General features: G+C 40.4%; 1 protein-coding gene and 1 long non-coding RNA gene across 4 annotated transcripts in view; one reads left to right on the forward strand and one right to left on the reverse strand.

Moving 5' to 3' along the window:
- Positions 1–1,522, reverse strand: part of LOC130282353 (uncharacterized) — a 72,926-nt gene extending 71,404 nt beyond the window's left edge. For both annotated transcript variants that reach the window (XR_008846355.1, XR_008846354.1), the window contains exon 1: positions 875–1,522. This is a non-coding gene — a long non-coding RNA (uncharacterized LOC130282353). The remainder of the gene's footprint in view (positions 1–874) is intronic.
- The window catches only part of SCD (stearoyl-CoA desaturase), a 55,969-nt gene extending 36,739 nt beyond the window's left edge, over positions 1–19,230 (forward strand). For both annotated transcript variants that reach the window (XM_056530506.1, XM_056530507.1), the window contains exons 5-6: positions 444–676; positions 13,515–19,230. In XM_056530506.1, the coding sequence (XP_056386481.1) occupies positions 444–676; positions 13,515–13,714 (433 nt within the window). In that variant the 3' untranslated portion in view covers positions 13,715–19,230. The remainder of the gene's footprint in view (positions 1–443; positions 677–13,514) is intronic.
- The last annotated feature ends 3,671 nt before the right edge of the window (positions 19,231–22,901 follow it).

Here is a 22,901-nt window from a genome sequence, read left to right on the forward strand (position 1 = left end):
TAGGAATTGATGTTGTCCTGATGGCCTTCCCACGTATACGTGTGACGGAAGGGTCCTATGCAATGTGAATAGGGCACAATCCTGCTGAATGCATGGAGGAGTCAATAATTATCTTCCATTTTCTGACTTAATAGCAAAATCAGAACAGAGCCCATTTGTTTTGGTTGCACCCAGTTAGTGCAACTGGAAGATTATTAATCAATAACTATTTAGTGATAAAGTACATTTTTATCAGATCTTCCACGTGAATCTTGCCTATATTTTATAGTAGCTATATAGTAATAAACTGAAGCTCTTTTCATTTTCACGTGTTTGTAGCCTCCTATGAGCTGTATAAAATAAAAAAATTACAAAGGACAGCTATGTGGTTTGTGTCTACATGAATTTGTCACAGGTCTGTATCCCCTAAAAACCAAAAATTGTATTTTTGTTTTTCCCGCCAGACACTACAAGAAATTGATCCTGTTGATGTGCTTTATATTTCCCACTGTTGTTCCTTGGTATTTTTGGGATGAATCACTGTATACAGCGTTTTATGTACCCTGCCTCCTGCGTTACGCATTGGTACTAAATGCAACATGGCTGGTAAACAGTGCAGCTCATATGTTTGGAAACCGACCATATAACAAGAACATCAACCCCAGAGAAAATAGATTTGTTGCAATAGGAGCAATAGGTAAGTATCAGCAGTGTTTACATTTTATGAGACATGTTGACAATGACAAAAAAAACGCAAAATATACCTGGCAAAACCATCCACAGTCAATTTACTCAGTAAGGAGGTTGTAAATCAATTAGAACAATGTGGATTTTTTTAGTGCCAGAACATGACAATCTTCGGAGCATTTCTCAACTGAACACACAATACACTTACCTCTCATGGGACACTGACCCTAGACAATATTTCTCAATTGCTTTCTGAACATGTGGACATAAGCCAGAGTGTCTGACAATACAACTGCATGCTTATCTATTCTAAACTGATGTCATCATTCGGCAAGCATTTCACTGTCTTAGTCTATTTAAAGTCTAGGCAATATTTCTCAAGCTGCAAAAAAAAAAAAAAAAGTGAGAGTTTTCTCTTTAACAGAATCATGAAAAGACTTTTCAGCTGTTTTTAAAGCTTAACTCAAGTAATGGTTACAGCAGGCTACCTGTTTAACTCTCCCAGCAACTTCGTAGCTCTGACCTCTAACCATCGCCTATTGTGAATGGCCTAATCACATCTTATCTATAAACAACTTAACTATATTTCTACCTGCGATAAGGAGATTGTTGAAAAGTTATTTGTATGTACATAGCAGGAAGTATTAGCTTATCATTAGGCTTAGTGTCCATTATTTTGTAAAATAGATAGTAGAATGCAAAATTATAAAAAAAAAAAAAAAAACACCAAAATATGTTAAAGGGGTACTCCGGCCCTAAGACATCTTATCCCACATCCAAAGGATAGGGGATAAGATGTCTGATTTCTGGGGACCCCCGCAATCTCTCATGCAGCTCCTACCTGTGTTAGCTGCACGCAGCGCTGGAGGCTCAGAGTTTGAAGCCTCACGACCACATGGAACAGAGTCGTGATGTCACGTCACAATACTCCGGCTCTGTGATCGTGAGGCTTCAGACTCGGAGCCTCCAGCGCTGCGTGCAGCTCACACAGGTGGGTGCTGCATGAGAGATTGCGGGGGTCCCGTGGATAGGGGATAAGACGTGCTGAGCAAGACAAACTTACACTGTAAGTTTATAAGATTCAGTCGCTAGGCTACACTTGTCTCCCTGCTTGTTCTAACAATTGATCAAGGTCTGAAGACTCAGACCCCGACCGATCAAAACTTTTGACATGTCACTACAATGGCGGTACGCTTTAATGCTACAATGGTGGAATGATATCCGCTTTTTAGTATAGCAGCAAAACAAAATAGTGTTCATGAACAAAAGAAGCTGTAAAAAAGTACATTTATGCTTGTCATTAATGGAATCTATGGAGTATGGAGGACATATATGAGGCAAATTTGCTGTGAAATTATGTTTTTTGTTGTCTTCCTTGTACCAGAAGCAGCAGAGACTGGTCCTCATTGATGTTGTTATTGTGGGATAATTTGGAATCGGTTTTTTCAATCCAAGACTTTATTTCAAAGTTGCATATTGCAGTTTCCAGATTTTTAAGGAAGCAGAACTTCTTAACATTTGGTGTTTTGAATGTCCAATGTTCTGACACTATATCAAGTGTTGGGAGCTGAGATAACTGTTGGCCAAACACCCATTTGACCAACAGCTATTTCTTCCGACTTCACCAAGAACACGCACACTTGGCATAGCCAAGTACACATGTTTATTTCAGTGGGGGGAGACAGAGTAAACCACTGCCAGATAACTCTGGCAGCTTTTTATTTCTTTTGGGAGCAAAGGATGGCACATGTTGAGATCCAACTTGTCTTACCTTTAATCCCCACAGGATGACCCCTAAAATTTTAATGTTGACCAATCCCATTGGCAAAATTAGCAAGTTAAATAGACTTGCTTTATGTGTATGAAATAATTATATATAATAGTGCAAGGCATATTTAAACATACTGTATTTTTCCCTATAATGTTTTAACCTGTTAAGGACAAAGGGCATACCTGTACGCCTACTTTCTATAATGCGGGGCCACGGGCCATGGCTAATAGCGTGCGGCACTGATCATGGTGCCGCGCGCTATGAACCCTTTAGGCGCGGTGTTCAAAGTTGATCGCCGCATCTAAAGTGAAACTAGACTAGCTCAGTGGGCTGTTCGGCACCGCTGCGATGAAATCATGGCATCCCGAACAGCTGTAGGACACGAGGAGCGGCCCTCTACTTGCCTCCTGGTGTCTGATCGCCAAATAACTGCTCACTGCCTGAGATCCAGGTATAAGCAGTCAAGCGGCAGAATCATTGATCTATGTTATCCTATGGGATAACAAAGATCAGTGTGTGCAGTGTTATAGCCCCCTATGGGGAAAAAAGTGAAAAAAAAGTTATTAAAGATCATTTAACTCCTTCCCTAATAAAAGTTTGAATCACCCCCCTTTTCCCATTAAAAAAAAAACTGAGTAAATAAACATATGTGGAATCCCCGCGTGCAGAAATGTTGTAATTATAAAAATATATTGTTAATTAAACCGCACAGACAATGGCGTACGCTCAAAAAATTCCAAAAGTCCAAAATAGTGTATTTTTGGTCACTTTTTAGATCATGAAAAAATGATAAAAAAGCGATCAAAAAGTACAATCAATACAAAAATGGTACCACTAAAAATGAGCAAAAAATGAGCCCTCGTACAGCCCCATACGCAGAAGAAGAAAAAAAGTTATAGGGGTCAGAAGATGACAATTTTAAACATATACATTTTCCTGCTTGTAGTTATGATTTTTTCCAGAAGTACGACAAAATCAAACCTATATAAGTAGGGTATCATTTCAATCGTATGGACCTACAGTATAAAGAGAACGTTTCATTTTTACAAAAAAATTTACTGCGTAGAAACGGAAGCCCCCAAAAGTTACAAAATGTAGTTTTTTCTTCAATTTTGTAGCACAATGATTTTCTTTTTCCGTTTCGTCGTAGATTTTTGGGTAAAATGACTGATGTCATTACAAAGTAGGCTTGGTGGTGCAAAAATGTACCGTATTTATCGGCATATAACACGCACTTTTAAAACTTAAATTTAAGGCAAAAAGCCTGCCTGCGTGTAATACGCCGAAAAATCTTCTGGTCACTGATTTAAAGCGGCCGCAGCAGCAGAATGATGGGGGGACATGATGAGACAGGGAGGGGGATGATGAGACAGGGGATGATGAGGGGGGAATGATGGGGGACATGATGAGACAGGGTGGGGGATGATGGGACAGGGGATGATGAGGGGGGAATGATGGAGGACATGATGAGACAGAGTGGGGGATAATGAGACAGGGGGAAATGATGGTGGGGGGAGGCACTAAATTCTTAATGTCTGTATGGCTAGTGGGGGTCTATGACAAGGGGAAATGATGAGACATGGGGGATGATGAGGCATAGGGGGGTGGCGATGAGAGGGGTAAATGTGGTACAGGGACTGATAAAAGGGAAGGAATGATGTGGCACTGGAGGGGACAGGACACAACTGAGGTGCAGAAGAAAACTAAGTTGGGGGATGATGTGGCATTTAGTCAAAGTCATTTATTTTACATTTTATTTTTTTTAACTTATTTATTCCCTGTTAAAATGGGGGTGCGTGTTATACGCCAGTGCGTGTTATACGCCGATAAATACGGTAATCATATGGAATTTTAGGTGCAAAATTGAAAAAGTTATGATTTTTTTTTTAGGTAAGGAGGAAAAAATTAAAGTGCAAAAATGGAAAAAACCCTGGTCCTTAAGGGATTAAACATAATCAGATCTCTAATATATAATGGTGCATAAAAGCTGCCTTCAGCCATTTAGCATAGCCTCTATATTATAAGGTTATTAGCTGCATCCGATAAATAGTAACATTGCTGCCTATCCTATTGTTTGGAATGCTGATACTGTGATATTTGTATTATGGAATGGCTGTAGCATCTTATCTCTCTGGAGAGAAGGCTAGATGAACAGTTTCATTTTGTCCAATTCATGACCTGTGTCCCTGGGCTGTGTTTACTTAACAATCAGTTCTGTATCGCTTGTTCCTTGTAATCTCTGCTGTTATACTGTAGCATACTAATAAAAGAGATTGTTGATTTTGTTTATCCTTGTATAAACATAACTTCTTCAGGCTTAGTGGGGAAAGACTTTGGTTGCCAATATTCACTTTTTAACCCTCTAAGGACCCAGGGTTTTTCAGTTTTTGCATTTTCGTTTTTTCCTCATCACCTTCTAAAAATGACACTTTCAATTTTGCACCTAAAAATCCATATGATGGCTTATTTTTTGCGCCACCAATTCTACTTTGTAATGACATCAGTCATTTTACCCCAAAATCTACAGCGAAACGGAAAAAAAAATAATTGTGTGACAAAATGGAAGAAAGAACATCATTTTGTAACTTTTGAGGGCTTCCGTTTCTACACAGTACATTTTTCGGCAAAAATGACACCTTCGCTTTATTCTGTAGGTCCATATGGTTAAAATTATACCCTACTTATATAGGTTTGATTTTGTATTACTTCTGAAAAAAATCATAACTACATGCAGGAAAATGTATGCGTTTAAATTTGTCCTATTTTGTCCTATTTGTCCCTATAACCTTTTTGATTATCTGAAGTTTTTATCGGTACCATTTTTGTTTTGATCAGACTTTTTGATCACTTTTTATTTTTTCTATGGTATAAAAAGTGATCAAAAAATACGCTATTTTGGAGTTTGGAATTTTTTTGCACGTACGCCATTGACCGTGCGGTTTAATTAATGATATATTTTTATATTTCATACATTTATGCACGCGGCAATACCACATATGTTTATTTTTATTTACACAGGGTTTTTTTTTATTGGGAAAAGGGAGGTGATTCAAACTTTTATTAGGGAAGGGGTTAAATGATCTTTATTAACTTTTTTTTTGCACTGTTATAGCCACCATAGGGGACTATAACATGCAGTACAATGACTCAATACACTGATCACTGCCATTGCATTGCAATGGCAGGGATCAGTGTTATCGGCGGTTGATTGCTCAAGCCTGGATTTCAGGCTTGGAGCAATCAATCGCCGATCGGATGCGTAGGAAGCAGGTAAGGCACCCTCCTGTTGCGATCTAGCTGATTGGAACATTGCGATTTTACCGCAATGGTCCCGATCAGCCCGACTGAGCTGCTGGCAAGCTTTTATTTTCACTTTAGACGTGGCAATCAACTTTGATCGCCGCGTCTCAAGAGTTAGTGCCGGACATCAGCCCGATCGATTGCTTATAGCAGGTGAGCACGTCTCATACCTCGGGAGCCGCTTATGGACGTTTATAAACGTCCATATGCGTTAAGGGGTTAAACAGAAGTGGTAGAATCTTCAAAAATGATAAACTTAAAATAATAAAAAAAAGAATAGAAAGATCTTTAAGTAAAATATATTATTATATATATTATTATATATATTATTATAAATATATTATATATATTTATTGAAGCAGATAAAGAAATAGTAATCAAAATTATATTTGCGCCCTAATTTTAAAATGAAGCATATCAGATTCACCTGAAAAGACAAGGGAGGTTTTGTCTATATTACTGCATTTAAAATCCTGTCATAAAACCATGGGCCCAGTTAAATTACCTAATGTGTAAATCATGTTTTTATGTTAAAAATAGTTTAACATTTTTTGGGTGATATCTTATATTTTGCTATTTTACTTTCTGTATTTAAATATAATCCAGAAATTTAGCAGTTTCCATTATGGCCACTAGACCTAAAACTAAGCCAAGGCTTCCTGTTCTGTGCAGACCTATCAGCAGTGCCTGCTTATCTTCATAGACAGGAGTTCAGTGAAAGATACCACCAGTGTATAGATAATAATATATAGAAAAAATAGACCGGAGCGGTATTGGAGATTACATAAGGAACAAACAAAGCTGCACTTACAATATCTGAGTGGTGGCTCATCTACCACTCACAGAATAAAAAGAGCCTTCTCTCCTAAATGTATACTGCTCAAAAAAATAAAGGGAACACTAAGATAACGCATCCTAGAACTGAGTGAATGAACTAATCATATTAAATACTTTCGTCTTTACATATTTGAATGTGCTGACAACAAACTCACACAAAAATTATCAATGGAAATTATCGACCCATGGAGGTCTGGATATGTAGTCACACAAAAAAAGTGGAAAACCACACTATAGGCTGATCCAACTTTGATGTAATGTCCTTAAAACAAGTCAAAATGAGGCTCAGTAGTGTGTGTGGCCTCCACATGCCCGTATGTCCTCCCTACAACGCCTGGGCATGCTCCTGATGAGGTGGTGGATGGTCTCCTGAGGGATGTACTCCCAGACCTGGGTTAAAGCATCCTGGACAGTCTGTGATGCAACGTGGCATTGGTGGATAGAGCAAGAAATGATGTCCCAGATGTGCTCAATCGGATTCAGGTCTGGGGAATAGGCGGGCCAGTCCACAGCATCAATGCCTTCCTCTTGCAGGAACTGCTGACATACTTCAGCCACATGAGGTCTAGCATCGTCTTGCATTAGGAAGAACCCAGGGCCAACCGCACCAGCATATGGTCTCACAAGGGGTCTGAGGATCTCATCTCGGTACCTAATGGCAGTCAGGTTACCTCTGGCAAGCACATCGAGGGCTGTTCGCCCCCCCAAAGAAATGCCACCCCACACCATTACTGACCCACCGCCAAACTAGTCATGCTGGAGGATGTTGTAGGCAGCAGAACGTTCTCCACAGTGTTTCCAGACTCTGTCACATGTGCTCAATGTGAACGTGCTTTCATCTGTGAAGAGCACAGCGTGCCAGTGGTGAATTTGCCAATCTTGGTGTTCTCTGGCAAATGCCAAACGTCTTGCACGGTGTTGGGCTGTAAGCAAAACCCCCACCTGTGTACGTTGGGCCATCATGGAGTCTGTTTCTGACCGTTTGAGTGGACACATGCACATTTGTGGTCTGGTGGAGGTCATTTTGCAGAGTGAAAGCACCGTCAGCATTCAAAAGTGACCAAAACATCAGCCAGGAAGTATAGGAACTGAGAAGTTGTCCGTGGTCACCACCTGCAGAACCACTCCTTTATTGGGGGTGTCTTGCTAACTGCCTATAATTTCAACCTGTTGTCTGTTCCATTTGCACAACAGTATGTGAAATTGATTATCAATCAGTGTTGCTTCCTGAGTGGACAGTGTGATTACACAGAAGTGTGATTGACTTGGAGTTACATTGTGCTGTTTTGTTATTTTTTTGAGCAGTGTATATTAGCCACCTGCAAATTTCCAAATGGTATATCCCCAGTATTGCTCCAACTCCCCCTATCCACGTCAACCTTAAATGATTCCTATGATTGGGAAAATGCTTGTTTGTCCACTGATCACATCATTGTTATTGGCTGCACCCCCCCCCCCCCAAGTGATTGCTTTCATGGCCACAACCTTAAATGATAAACCTCTTGGGGAAGCAGGGCGTATGCATATGCCCTGCATCCCCGATCCTTAAGGGCTCAGGGCGTACCTGTACGCCCTGAGAGTTTCCTGTCCTTGCTGCTCCCCGGACGGGGATCGGACCGGGATGCCTGCTGAAATCATTCAGCAGGCATCCCATGCAAATGCCTGGGGGGGTCCTGAGACCCCCATGTCGGCAATCGGCGCAAATCGCCGATCAATTCAGATTGGCGATTTGCGCAATTCCGGACTGAACGGGTCTCTGATGAACCGATCGCCCGGAAAAAAGGGATAATCGAAACTGTCAGTGACAGCCCCGATCATCATAAGGGATAGGAGCAAGGTGGCAGTGCCACCCCCACCTATCCCCTGCCATTAGTCAGTAATGACTACTGACCAATGGCAATTGAAGGCGGGGGTTACCATGGAAACCCCCCGCTCTGCCCACCCCTGGATGTGGTACTTGCGGTGGAGACCCGCGATCATCAGCGGAGATCAGCAGCGGAGGTAGGGAGGCGACGGCGCGGAGCAGCAATGAAGTTAGCAGTAAAGCGATCTTTACTGCTGCCTTCTAGGGGTTGCCAAACTGCAACTCCCAGCATGCCCAGACAGCCAAAGGCAGTCTAGGCATGCTGGGGGTTATAGTTTTGCAACATCTGTAGGGCCACAGTTTGGAGACCACTATACAGTGGTGCCCAAATGGTAGCCCTCCCGATGTTGCAAAACTACAACTCTCAACATGCCCAGACTGCCCAGGCATGCTGGGAGTTGTAGTTCTGTAACATCTTTCCCTTCAGATGTTGCAGTACTACAACTCCCAGCATGTCTGGACAGTCTCAGCATGCTGGGAGTTGTAGTTTTGCAACATCTGGAAGAGCACAGTTTGGAGACCACTATACAGTGGTCTCTAAGCTATAGACTTCCAGATGTTGCAAAACTACAACTCCCAGCATGCTGAGACTGTCCAGGCATGCTGGGATTTGTAGTACTGCAACATCTGAAGGGACAGATGTTACAGAACTACAACTCCCAGCATGCCTGGGCAGTCAGGGCATGCTTGGAGTTGTAGTTTTGCAACATCTGGAGGAACACTGGTTGGGAAAGACTGAGTTAGGTTGGGAAACATTGTCTGCTTCCTAACTCTGTGTTTCCCAACCAGTGTTCCTCCAGATGTTGTATAACGACAACCCTCAGCATGCACCGACAGCCAAAGGGCATGCTGGGAGCTTTAGTTTTTCAACAGCTGGAGGTTCCCCCCCCCCCACGGGGGTTTACAGTTAGTCTCTCTCTGCAAGTTAGAGATGCAAGAAATGTTCCGCTGCAGCTCAGACTCCCAGCGGGAAACTCGCTGTAATCTCCCGGCAGTCTGAATGTATCCTAAAAACACTACACTACACTACACTTACACAAAATAAAGCGTAAAACCCTACATATACACATACCTCTACACAGTTACCCCCCCCCCTCCCCCCCCACCTCCCACAATAAAAATGAGAAACCTCTGGTACGGCACAGTTTCTAAAACGGAGTCTCCAGCTGTTGCAAAACAACAACTCTCAGTATTGCCGGACACCCATTGACTGTCCAGGCATTCTGGGATTTTTGCAACGGCTGGAGGCGCCCTGTTTGGGAAACACTGCCGTAGGGTAGGCAAGTCTAATTCTTGCATCCGGGTCCGTCCCTATGCAAATATCTAATTTAGGCTTCAAATGCACATGGCGCTCTCTCACTTTGGAGTCCTGTCGTATTTCAAGGTAACAGTTTAGTGCCACATATGGGGTATTTCCGTACTCGGGAAAAATTGCACAACAAATTTTTGGGGGCTTTTTCTCCTTTTACCCCTTATGAAAAGGTAAAGTTGGGGTATACACCAGCCTGTTAGTGTAAAAAAGATTAAAAAAATTTACACATGCTGGTGTTTTCACAAGAAGGAAAAGGAAAAAAAAGACCCCCAAAATTAGTAACGCAATTTCTCCTGAGTACGGAAATACCCCATATGTGTGCGTGAAATGCTCTGCGGACGCACAACAAGGCTCAGGAGTGAGAGCGCACTATGTACATTTGAGGCCTAAATTGGTGATTTGCACAGGGGTGGCAGATTTTACAGTGGTTCTGACATAAACGCAAAAAAATAAATACCCACATGTGACCACATTTTGGAAACTACACCCCTCACGGAATGTAACAAGGTGTATAGGGAGCCTTAACACCCCAAAGGTGTTTGACAAATTTTCATTAAAGTTGGACGTGAAAATGAACATTTTATTTTCTTCACTAAAATGCTGGTGTTATCCCAAATTTTTCATTTTCACAAGGGGTAATAGGAAAAAAGCCCCTCAAAATTTGTAACCTCATTTTCTCTGAGTATATAAATACCCCATATGTGGATGTTAAGTACTCTGCGGGCGAACTACAGGGCTCAGAAGAGAAGGAGCACCATTGGGCTTTTGGAGAGAGAATGTGTCTGGAATTGAAGGCCATGTACATTTACAAAGCCCCCATGGTGCCAGAACAGTGGAACCCCCCCCCACATGTGACCCCAATTTGCAAACTACACCCCTCACAGAATTTAAGAAGGAGTGCAGTGAGCATTTTCACCCGACAGGTGTCTGACAGATTTTTTTTGAACAGTGGTCCGTGAAAATGAAAAATGTAATTTTTCATTTGCACAGCCCACTGTTCCAAAGATCTGTCAAACGCCAGTGGGGTGTAAATGCTCACTGCACCCCTTATTACATTCTGTGAGGGGTGTAGTTTCCAAAATGGAGTCACATGGGGGGGGGGGGGTTCTGCTGTTCTGGCATCATGGGAGGTTTGTAAGTGTATATGCTCCCCTACTTCAAATCCAGCAGAAATCTCCAAAAGTCCAATGGCGCTCCTTCTGTTCTGAGACGTAGTGTGCCAGCAGAGCACTTAAGATACACATATGGGGTGTTTTCTTAACTGGGAGAAATTGGGCTTCAAATTGTGGGGTCCATTTTCTCGTATTATCACTTGTAAAAAAGAGAAATTTGATGTAACACCATCATTTTAGTGTTAAAAATCACATTTTCCATTTTCACGTCCAACTTAAACGCAAAGTCGTCAGTATAAAACTGCCTAACACTTATCTACTAAATTCTGAAGTATGTGACTCCACTACTATATACATGAGGTCTCCCGAAATTAATAACCAAAAATAGAATATGAATATAATAAAAATAGAATAGGATAGGGAATAAGATGTCTGACCGCTGGGACCCCCCACGATCTCCGTGCAGCACCCGTATTCTATGCGGGGCTGTGTCTCAAGTCTTGGAAACCTCTTTGTTTCTGGGACTGGAGACATGACGTCATGTCATGCCACTCCCCCTCATGACATCATGCCACGCCCTCTCCATTCATGTCTATGGGATGACCATTACGCCCCCTGCAATAGACATGAATGGAGGGGGCATGGTGTGACGTCACGAGTGGGCATGGCATGACGTCACGTCTCCAGTCCCGGAAACAAAGAGGTTTCTGAGACTGGAGACACAGCCCCGCATAGAATGCTGGTGCTGCACGGAGATCACGGGGGGATAGGTATAGGGGATAAGATGTGTTTGGCCAAAATACCTCTTTAAAACTTCACTTTTATTATATATTTTATAAATGGCAATGGCCGCCACGGCTGCCGCTCTTACCCACTCGTATTTTTTTTTCTGTAGTGCGTCTTCTCTTAGGCTAGGTTCAGACTACGGAATCTCCGGGCAGAAAATTTCCGCCCGGAGATTCAGAGTTCTGCCTGCGCCGACTGAATTAGTCGGCGCTAGGACCGCGCAGACACTGCAGTCTCCTATAGACTGCTATGTGTTCCGCTAGGATTTCCGCCTGAAGAAAGAGCAACCCCTTTCTTCAGGCGGAAATTTTCTAGCGGATTTTTCATCTGGATTTTCCGCTTCACAAATTCCAAAGTGTGAATTTGTGAACAGAAAACCATTCACTACACTATGCATTATAGAAAGCAGAATTTCTGCCGGAAATTTCAAAGCGAAAATTCCGGCGGAAATTCCGTAGTCTAAACCTAGCCTTAGAGTCACAATTCACAGTGTTACTTCTCACTAATGAAATTGGACACAATGAAATTGGAAGCATGGATACGCTGCATGCATTATATATAATTTTTGTTACAGTCCGTCTTTATATGGATTACTGCTGCTCAAATCGCAGTGCAATAGACAGGATTTGTGCATTGGGCAGGGATCGGGACATTTACAACAGGTGAACAGTAAATATACCATTGGTTGCTGCCATATGGGACCCGATTACATAAGGGCCTTGAAAACAGAGGAGTAGAAGTCTCATATAGTATATACCATTGTATATATACATATGTACAGTGTTTTCACTGTGTTTTGAGCAACAGTAATACCACAAAAGACGGACTGTAACAAAAATGATTATACATATATATAATCCATGAAGTGTGTCAATATGAATGCGTCCAATTTTATTAGTGTGAAGTAACACTGTGAGAAGCCGCACTACAGAGAAAAATATGAGTGGGTAAGAGCTGCAGCTGGTGGTAGCCATTGCTATTTTTTAAGTGCCAGGTGTTTTTTAAAAGTAAAGTTTTAAGGTTCCTAATGTATTCTATTTTTTGGTTAACCCATTATCCACCCTATTTAAAGGGGTTATCCAGGAATCGAAAAACAGAGATAATTTTTTTCAAAGGCTGCTCCCTGTCTGTCTCCAGGTTGTGTGTTGTTCTGCAGCTCAGTTGCATTAAAGTAAATGAATCCAAGTTGTCATACAACACCCAACCTGGAGACTGACAGGGAGCGGTCTTTGAAAGAGAAAAGGTCTGTTTTTTTTATTCCTGGATAACCCCTTTAAACCTTAAAAAAAAATGTAATCAATCGGTGCCAGAAAGTAAAACAGATTTGTAAATTACTTCTATTTAAAAATCTTAATCCTTCCAGTACTTACCAGCTGCTGTATGCTACAGAGGGAGTTATTTTCTTTTCGAATTTATTTTCTGTCTGACCACAGTGCTTTCTGCGGACACCTCTGTCCATGTCAGGAACTGTCCAGAGAAGGAGCAAATCCTCATAGCAAAGTTATCCTGCTCTGGATAGTTCCTGACATGGATAGAGGTGTCAGCAGAGAGCACTTTGGTCAGACAGAAAATAAATTCGAAAAGAAAATAACTCCCTCTGTAGCATACAGCAGCTGATACATTTTAGAAGGATTAAGATTTTTAAATAGAAGTAATTTACAAATCTGTTTAACGTTCTGACACCAGTTGATTAAAAAAAAAAATAATACATTTCCAGCAGAGTACCCCTTCAATAAAAATTGGTCATTCAAAGCTGGCAAGTTCTTTAACACTGAACACAACATAATAATGTTTCCATACAGTTGTGAATGTCAAATGTATTTGTTGCTGTCAGGGCACCTGATAATTTATGCTCTCTCTTTCTAGGTGAAGGCTTCCATAACTATCATCACACATTCCCCTATGACTATACTGCCAGTGAATTTGGAATCCGCTACAACCTCACCACATGCTTTATAAATTTTATGTGCTATTTGGGCCTCGCCACTGACTGCAAGAGAGTATCAAAAGAGACCATATTGGCTCGACAACTACGCACTGGAGATGGAAGCCACAGGAGTGGCTAAAATCAACAATAAGAACAACAACAAATCTAGAGCAAGGCTAAATATGATTACTTTAACATGACCCAGCACAGTGTTCTTTTAGTTATGTACTTAAAGTAATTATATCTTCACCTTGAGTTTTCATCTCTTCTTCCATTTGCTTTCCCCTGTGTAATGTCCCTTCCTTAGGCTTTAGTATGTTTGGTTGTTTTTTCTGTATTTATATTGTTATTTTTTTTCTTTTCCAATTTACTTTTTCCTTTTACAGTTGCTGTATGTTCTCATCCTAAACTGATGAGATCTGTACCTACTGTAAATCTTATTATCAAGCACTGACCACAACTCCAGCTCTCTCTTCAGTTTTTATTGACTGCTCTCAGGCTATCTGCAAAAAGAATGAAATCCAATTAGAGGAAAACTTACAAGTGCCATTTTTAACAATTTGTACATAAGGGATAAAAGCTCCATGAGTTTTGTATCTATTTAATTTACTGTTGTACAACCAGACTGGCTTTTAGACAGTTTCTTTGCTGTCTTGCTATTTTAGCTACTGACTGTCCCACCACTTAATCCTGCTTAAACGCAGGGGTGGGTTGCAGAACTTAGGACACAGTAAATGTTTTATGAGTTGTGGCAGTATGCATACTAACATTTGCTAAGACTCCTAGTTCTTGCATAAACACCTCAAAAATGGAAATGTACAAAAACACAGAGAGAGAGGGATTCTATATATTTTTGTTGGTGTTCTCAGTAGAACTATTAGCTTTATCTTATGGTTGCTACAGGCCTATATAATGTTAACATAGCATCTTACTATATGCTAACCCATGGACATATTCTCTAACAGTTTAGAATTGTAGAACCCAACTTGTTGCCTTTCAGCCGTAACAATATCTATTAGGTAGGCATGGTTAAGTAACATTGATAAAAAGTAGTCAACCTTGATGTAAAGTATATAGTGGTAGCATGACATCACTAGTAAATGTTTAGCTCTGAAAGAGGCTCAGGAATAGAAGAGCATGCTAATTTCCATTTCATTACGTGCTGGGATGAAATGTTGACAAGGTTATTTGGTTCTATAGCTTGAGGTATTGGTCCTGATAGGCATTGCAAACTAGATTAGCTTGTTTTAGTAGTGTTTGGTAGCGTGTACAGGGGCATGGCTTTGGTCGTCCCATTTTGTATATTATGACATTTCTTCAGTTATTGTGTGGCATATTTATAACATAGTTAAAAAGAATTAATTTGAAGTCAATGGTGAAGTACCTTTCTAGAAATGCTCATAGCACTTATTCTTAATTTCTACTAGAGCTTCATAAGGAAACTTTATCTGTACCTTTTATGAACGAAAAGCACTTAAATGACTTGCACCAAAAAAAATGTGATTTTTATTTTTCTCTCCTGTGTTTCCGGTATGACGCAAACATAAAGGAATACATTCTGTGCAGAGATCAAAATAGTTATTGGTCCAATGTTCAACTGGGTTCTGGGTGCAGACACAAGAATGCAGTTGCATCACTCACAGCAATATAATGATTTTTCATCATCTTAATAGAATCGATGAATAAAAAATATGTCAACAGCTGAAAAGTGTTATGCTCTAAAATGATTTAGACAGGAAGAAAACTGTTTAAAACCAGAACGTACAGACATCATCTTATCATCAAATAGTTTTAAAACTGTAATGTATTTCCAGTGTCTGCAGTCATCTATAAAGAATATCTTTTTTCGAGAGAACAGTTGGGCATGTTGGGTTTCAACATGTCTGATGCTTTTGCTCCTTATAAAAGCCACCACCAGAAGTGTCTGGCAGTGGCTTTCTCCCTTCTTCCCATTCATGAGACATGCATGCTCAGAACATGCCTGGTGTGAGTGTCCATGTGTATGGGGGATAGGGAGCGACAGCCAAACAAACATTCAGCCGATAGCTATATGTTCATTGTATGTCCAGCTTTAAACACTTTGTCCATCTTTGGACAATCCCTTTGGTAAAAATGATCCTTGTAGGATAATCTTAAGACCCATGTAGTTAGATGTAATCCATGGGGAGAAATGGAAAGCAAGTGTATTATTTCCCCTTAGCACCATGCCACAGGAAACAAAGCATTACACAGTGCCTACTAAAATCAAAGTGCTATCCATGGAGTGCATGGATGTGCCAAGTCCTTCAGAGTGAAAGATGCTCTTTGTAGCCATTTGTTACCCTGAGGTTCTTAAATAGGGGATCCGCTCTATTAACTGATATTCCCTAAAATATATATTTAAAAATTGATTTTCTGAATAAGCCAATATAATACATAAGGCTACTTTACTCTACATAAAGTCATGTTTTTATGTGTCATGTTTATGTCTATAATATTGTAATGGCACTAATACTATCAAATTGTGTTCTCTATTGTTATGGCAAGTATTGAATGTCATAATCATAGGTTAAACATAGTATAGTAAATTACAAAACATTCAGATAGATTATTCTAAACTACTGCAAGCTTGAAACATAGTATAACAATAGTGCCATGTGATAATGTCATTGTCATAATCGTGCATACTAATATTCAATTCTTAGTAGGTTTTTGAGTGTATGCACGGCTTTTTAGTGGTTGACTTTATAGCCTAAAGCCTAATATTAGCATGAACATTGCAGAATATGAGCTGTTGTCCATTTAGAAGAAACCTACATACAATAGGGATGATAAACTTAACCTGGTGCTGTAAATGAAGAGACTACTTTAATATTTCAATTGCATTTTTATGTCATGTAAATATTTAGATCAGATGTGAAAAATGATACCAAAAATCTTTGGCCTTACACTATTTGTTCAATTGGAGATGGACGTATTGGTACACACCCATCGGCTCTTTTAGACATATTTTCAATATTTGGACAGAAGCACTTTAGTTATAAAGCACTTAACAATGTTATAAAGGTTAACTGCATTAAATAATTGCCCAACTGGAAATAAAAACTCCAACTACCTCCCCTTTACTGACCTAAATATTTTACTGTATAAAAATAAAAACACTTTTCACAACTGCCACTCATCTAGTGTTGGCAGTGCTTTGTGTAAAATGTATGTAAGTCTTATTTAAAGGAATCGCCATAACCTCAGCTCTACAGTGTTAGATAATATAGAATAATATAGGATAGGGTAAATGACTGGGCGGTTATGGGATACTATAAGCATAATAGGGTAAATGCTGGATCACCTTGAAGAAAAAGTTCATAGAATTGAATAGTGGAACAGGAAGGTGATAACCAGGAACAGTTAGAACTTTTTTGGACTAATAATAAAAAGTAAATTCATTTTTAGAATAATTTGACTAATCACAGCCTGAGATGCCAAACACTCGTGTTTAACCTGGTGTCAATGGTATACGTACAATAGAGGCAGAACATGTGACCCCCTCAATGAAGTAATTCCAGGTTGGTCTTGGGTGGTGAGAAGCTCTTCAGAGATGGGGTCTGCACAGATGCTACACAATTAGAAAACAAGTATGAGGAAAATGTACTCAAGTTATAAAAATGGTAGAGGGCACGCTACGTTGCAGGTAGTTTGCAATGTGGTGTTGTCTGGCAAAACTGCTTTTCACACTGTGGTTACTGCATAGTTAGCCTAACTTGTGGTACCCATTCACTTTATACTAAAGTCAGCTTTGGCTGACTGTCTAAGGTGCGTGGTAGCCTCCCGACTCTCCACCGAAGGGTCAGGTGTGTTGGAATACCCCCTGATCCAAATGTTCTACTGGGGTCAAGCTGATGACAGAGCTGTCTGGATGCAGCTTGCCCCTTCTCTCCCCATAGACCACACATTACGTTCATCTGCGTATGGGGAGGTCAGAAAACTGTTGGCCGAATGCTCGCCCGACAGTATTTGAAATTGTTAGGCACCTGTAGAACTGAAAAGTTGAGCCATGTCTGATAGTCTGGTTGCTAGGGACATGCAAGTAAGCAGTTGTCTTCTTAATAGGTTTTCAGGTCCTTGCAGCCAGTATTAGATTACTCATCTTTAGCTCAAGGTAAAATTGACACTGAAAGAGCAGTGATGCTACTCTTTATTCCTAATCTGCATTACCCATATTTCTGTAAAAATAAATTTAGGTAGAAAAGCCCTTGAAGGTTAGCTCTGGGAATGATATCAGCAAACAAATGAATTTGCAATAGGTTACCTCTATAGGTGCCTACGAACTCTGTAACCTGACTTAGATGATGATCTATAGATGAAATAATAGACTTCTGCTTAGATTGAATTTCACGTGTACAGCATTTATCCATGCAGTTATAGTCGCATAGACTTTTTTGTGCTTTCGCTGTCTTTGGCATGGCATTGCTTCAGCTGGTGCACGAGGTTATGTATTCATAATAGAAGGAGGCATTGTGTGAGATGAACTAAAGTGCCCTGCTGCACGTTTATAATTAATGGGTAAACTTTAATTTTATTTCCATAAAATGCCAGTCTTGTTAATGTGTTGATGACTTAAAGTTAAGGCAAAATCTAGGCCTAATTGGCATACAGTCCTCAGCTATGGTGTGATACTATATTTTAAAGTGGTCCTTGTTTACACACCAAGACATTCGGTGAATACAACTGCTCTTTGCTTCTAGAATATGTTCACATTGTTTTATTTTGCTTTTGAGGTGCCTTCTCTGCAATGCCACATTGTTTCTTTGGTGATACCTAGGGCAAGCATAGATATGATACAGGACTGGTTTGTGTGTGTTTGTGTGTACGCGTGTTGGGCTTAATGTGGTGTTTCTAAGCTCATATATGCTGGTAAGATTTTCCTAACGCCTCTTTTTTGGTTGTAGCATTCCAAGTATAGCTTAGCATTAAAGTCAAGAAGCCGACCAATATTTAAAATAAAAACTTGGTCATATAAGACTTGGGTTCTCATGACTTGACACTGTGGCAACACTAACCTTAAGATATTCACTTGACTTGGTATAATATGTTTTATGGTCCATATAAGCTGCTCTATGCCCTACTTCAGGCTTGGCTTCGGAAGTCCACTTTTGTTTTTTAGCCCAGCAACATGTTGAAGACCATTTTAATATATGAGGGATATATACTTCCATAACAGGAAAATTATTTTACACTGTACTGCTACATTTCTACCAAGAAAGGGAAGCAAGTAAATAAAATACAGACTTTCAGGGACTTTCTAGAGACAGCAATGGACGTCTTTCTTTAAACATAGAGAGTCTTTCAAGGCTATTGCTTTTCATACATGTGTAGAAATAAACATTTGTGTCATTTCAGTATAGTATGTTGTCTTGTGGTTTTGTTGGAAAAAACAACTGTGTGTCTGTCTAGATTTCTTGATTTGGGAATATCCAGTTAAATACAGGCTTCTGGGGACTGACGTCAAGAAATGACAAACTTGAAAAAAAAGAAGAGATATAAACTAGGGAACAAGCATTGGACAGCCTAATAAAAGTGACATTGAAATGTGACGCTGTTTGTATACTGTTCCAAGTACATTGTTTAAATGTGCAACAAAAAATAATGTTTTCTATTAATAAAAACATGTTAAGACAATTTTTGTGCCCGTCTCCTCTATCATTAAGTGATTTCATCTTTATTATGCTGCAGTGCATAATTGAGGGATGTATTGTAGATGTATGCCATATGGTCTATAAAAGATACCCATAAGTTTCTCTATTATCTGTTTAACACCATAACTGCAGTATAGGTGCTGCAAATTGCTACCCAAGTAAATTAATAAAGTACAAGGTGTGACATTTAAGGTCTCCTCTTATTCCCAGTTATTGAAAGGTTAATCTCACTGTTCACATTCATGTTGTGGTCCCCCCTGTCCTCCTCATAATCAAGGTGAGTCGAATGTATCTCCTTCAGTTAGCTGAACATCACAGGTGCCACAAATTGGACCCCCACCCCTATCTAATATTGATAAGCTATCCTAAAATATATAGACTTTTTTGGACCATGGTCAGTCCAAAAAAATTGTTTTTATATCTCCTTGTAGCCTTGGGTACTCTGACTCCAACTAGAGGGCTGCAGTGGGATTGGGATCCCGAAGGACCCAACCCAAAACATGCTGGCGCGGGCAGTCAGGCACTATGCCTGCGGGTTCCGCAAATCCTGCACAGCCTCCATATAACTCGAAATGAGACTGTCTCACACTCAGGTGCCCTGCCCAGTACTGTGCCGCCGCTAGGGTCTCCTACAGACACTTGGGTGCAATGCTCTGCAGTCTGCACATACTCCCACCACATGTGTATAGCAGTGTGTGTGTGTATGTACATTCCTATACGGGTGGGGGTATGTACTACAGACTACGGTGCAATGCTCTGCACATACCCCCACCTGTATAGGAATGTACATATACACACACACCCTTCTATACACATGGGGGGATATGTGCAGACTGCAGAGCATTGCCCCCTAGGGTCTTCTACAGACCCTGGAGTGCAGTGCTCTGCAGTCTGCACATACCCAATGGGAGCTATAACACAAAGTATAAAGTGTTAAAAAAAAATTAACCCCTTCCCTAATAAAAGCTTGAATCCCCCCCCCCCCCCCCCATCCTTTCCCATTTTTCCAATAAAATAATGAAAAAGGGTACATAAATGTATTTGGCATCGCCAAGTAAATGTTAATTAAATTCCATGGTTGATGGTGTACACCTATAAAAATACTAAAGTCCAAAATTGTGCATTTTTGTATGCCATTTTTATATGCCATAAAAAAATAATAAAAAGCGATCAAAAAGTCCCATCAAAACCAAAAATAGCACCAATAAAAACTTCAGACCATGGCACAAAGAATGAGCCCTCATATAGCCCTGTATGTGGAACAATAGAAAAGTTATAGAGGTCAGAATAGGACCATTTTAAGCATACTAATTTTGGTGCATGTAGTTATAATTTTTTTTTTACGTAGTAAACTAAAATAAAACCTATATAAATTGGGTATCCTTGTAACCGTATGGACCTACAGAATAAAGATAAGTTGTCATTTTTACAGAAAAGTGAACTGTGTAGAAACAGAAGCCCCCAAAATTTACAAAATGGCATTTTTTATTTCAGTTTCACCTCACAAATAAATTTACATGGGGAGTATGTGCAGAGCATTGCACCCTAGTGTCTATACATTCCTATGTTAGCGGGAGCAGGCGGGATTGGACAAACATTTTAGTGGGAGCGGGCGGGATTAGACACAAATGTTGTGGGGGCGGGCAGGAGTGGAGCAAACGCCCTATGGGAGCAGGATTGAAAAACCAGTCCCGCGCAGGGCTCTAACTCAAACTGTGTTTCCATTCTCCCAAAAATGTATACTTTATTTGGCAATAAAGTTCCCACCGATCTAACAAATTCTGTGAAAGGTACAGATAATCCAATAGTAAAACCTCCAGCAAGAAAACCCATAAGCATTATTGTGTAATTTACAGTGGAAGCATAAATGGTATAGAAGAATGAACATCCCCTAAGGTATCCGTCGGCTAAACATTGATTTGGACATTACTTTCCCATAAACATACACACTTGGTCAGCCAAGTTTGTATCTTTATTTCAGTAAGATGAGACGAGAGGTCTATAACCCCATAAGATATTTTTAGCAATCTCCCTGGGTGACAAAGGTTCAGACATAATGAAATCCAGATTGCCTGGCTCTTATTTCTCCAAAAGTCAGATGTCAGGGAACATAAAGCTGCCCAAATACATCTATCTACTGTGTATGGTCAGTTTAAAGGGGTTCTCCCTTGTTTATACTGTTTTTGTTATTATATTTGTGTGTTATGTGTGTATAAGTATGTGTTTTTTTTATGTGTGTTGTGATTATGTATATATGTATTTTCTTACCTTTTGTGAAGATCCGGAAGCTGGCCCCTTTTTCTTCCAGCGGCTTGCTGTGTAACCTCGGCCTCCGCCATGTTGTGTTCGGTAAGTGGGATGTCGGGGGGTGTGTTCTTGCTTCTGTCCTTCCTATCTTCTGACGTCCGAGGCAAATCTTTTCTTCCTGTTTCTTCCGTGGCTCAGCGACGAATCTGCGGCCTGCGGCCTAGTTTTTTTTTTTTTTTTTTTACCAATAAAGTTTTTTTGGTCTAACTGACAAACTGCGCATGCGCGAGTACGCAAGTGCTACACTAACAGCGTAGCGTACGTTAGGTCTACGCTAATAGCATAGCGCCGCGCAAGCGCAGTTTGTCAATTAGACAAAAAAAACTTTATTGGTAAAAAAAAAAACTACCTGCGCATGCGCCAGAAGAGGCCGCAGATTCGTCGCTGAGCCACGGAAGAAACAGGAAGAAAAGATTCGCCTCGGATGTCAGAACATAGGAAGGACAGAAGCAAGAACACACCCCATGACATCCCACTTACCGAACACAACATGACGGAGGCAGAGGTTACACAGCAAGCCGCTGGAAGAAAAAGGGGCCAGCTTCTGGATCTTCACAAAAGGTAAGAAAATACATATATACATAATCACAACACACATAAAATAACACATACTTATACACACATAACACACAAACATAATAACAAAAAACAGTATAAACAAGGGAGAACCCCTTTAAAGGGGCTGTCTCACAAAGAGATGAAAGCTAGCAAAGCTGGTTCAGCTTCTGATATTCCTGGGGGAATCCATACCTGTTATATGTATTGGGGAAGATCTATCAAATAATCTGGTCTGGCAGGAAGAAGTCACTGGGGACCATCCTGCTGACTTGGGAGGTTGGGTGTTTTGTTTTGTTTTTTGCATTTATGTCAGAACTGCTGTAACGATGAGCCACCCTTGTGCAAATCACCTCAAATGTACATGGCGCTCTCACTCCTGAGCCTTGTTGTGCGTCTGCAGAGCATTTTACGCCCACATATGGGGTATTTCCGTAATCTGGAAAAATTGCGTTAAAAATTTTGGGGGTCTTTTTTTCCTTTTACCTCTTGTGAAAATGAAAAGTATAGGGCAACACCAGCGTGTTAGTGTAAAAAATTTAATTTTTTTTACAATAACATGCTGGAGTAGACCCAAACTTTACCTTTCCATAAGGGGTAAAAAGAGAAAAAGCCCCCCAAAATTTGTTAGGCAATTTCTCCAGAGTACAGAAATGGAAGTGGTCAAACCTTCAGCTGTTGCAAAACTACCAGCATGCCCTTTGGCTGTCCGTGCATGCTGGGGATTGTAGTTATGCAACAGGTGGAGGCACACTGGTTGCAAAACACAAAGTTTGTTACTTAACTCAGTGT

The sequence above is a fragment of the Hyla sarda genome, chromosome 7, assembly GCF_029499605.1.
Source record: "Hyla sarda isolate aHylSar1 chromosome 7, aHylSar1.hap1, whole genome shotgun sequence".
NCBI classification, from domain to species: domain Eukaryota; kingdom Metazoa; phylum Chordata; class Amphibia; order Anura; family Hylidae; genus Hyla; species Hyla sarda.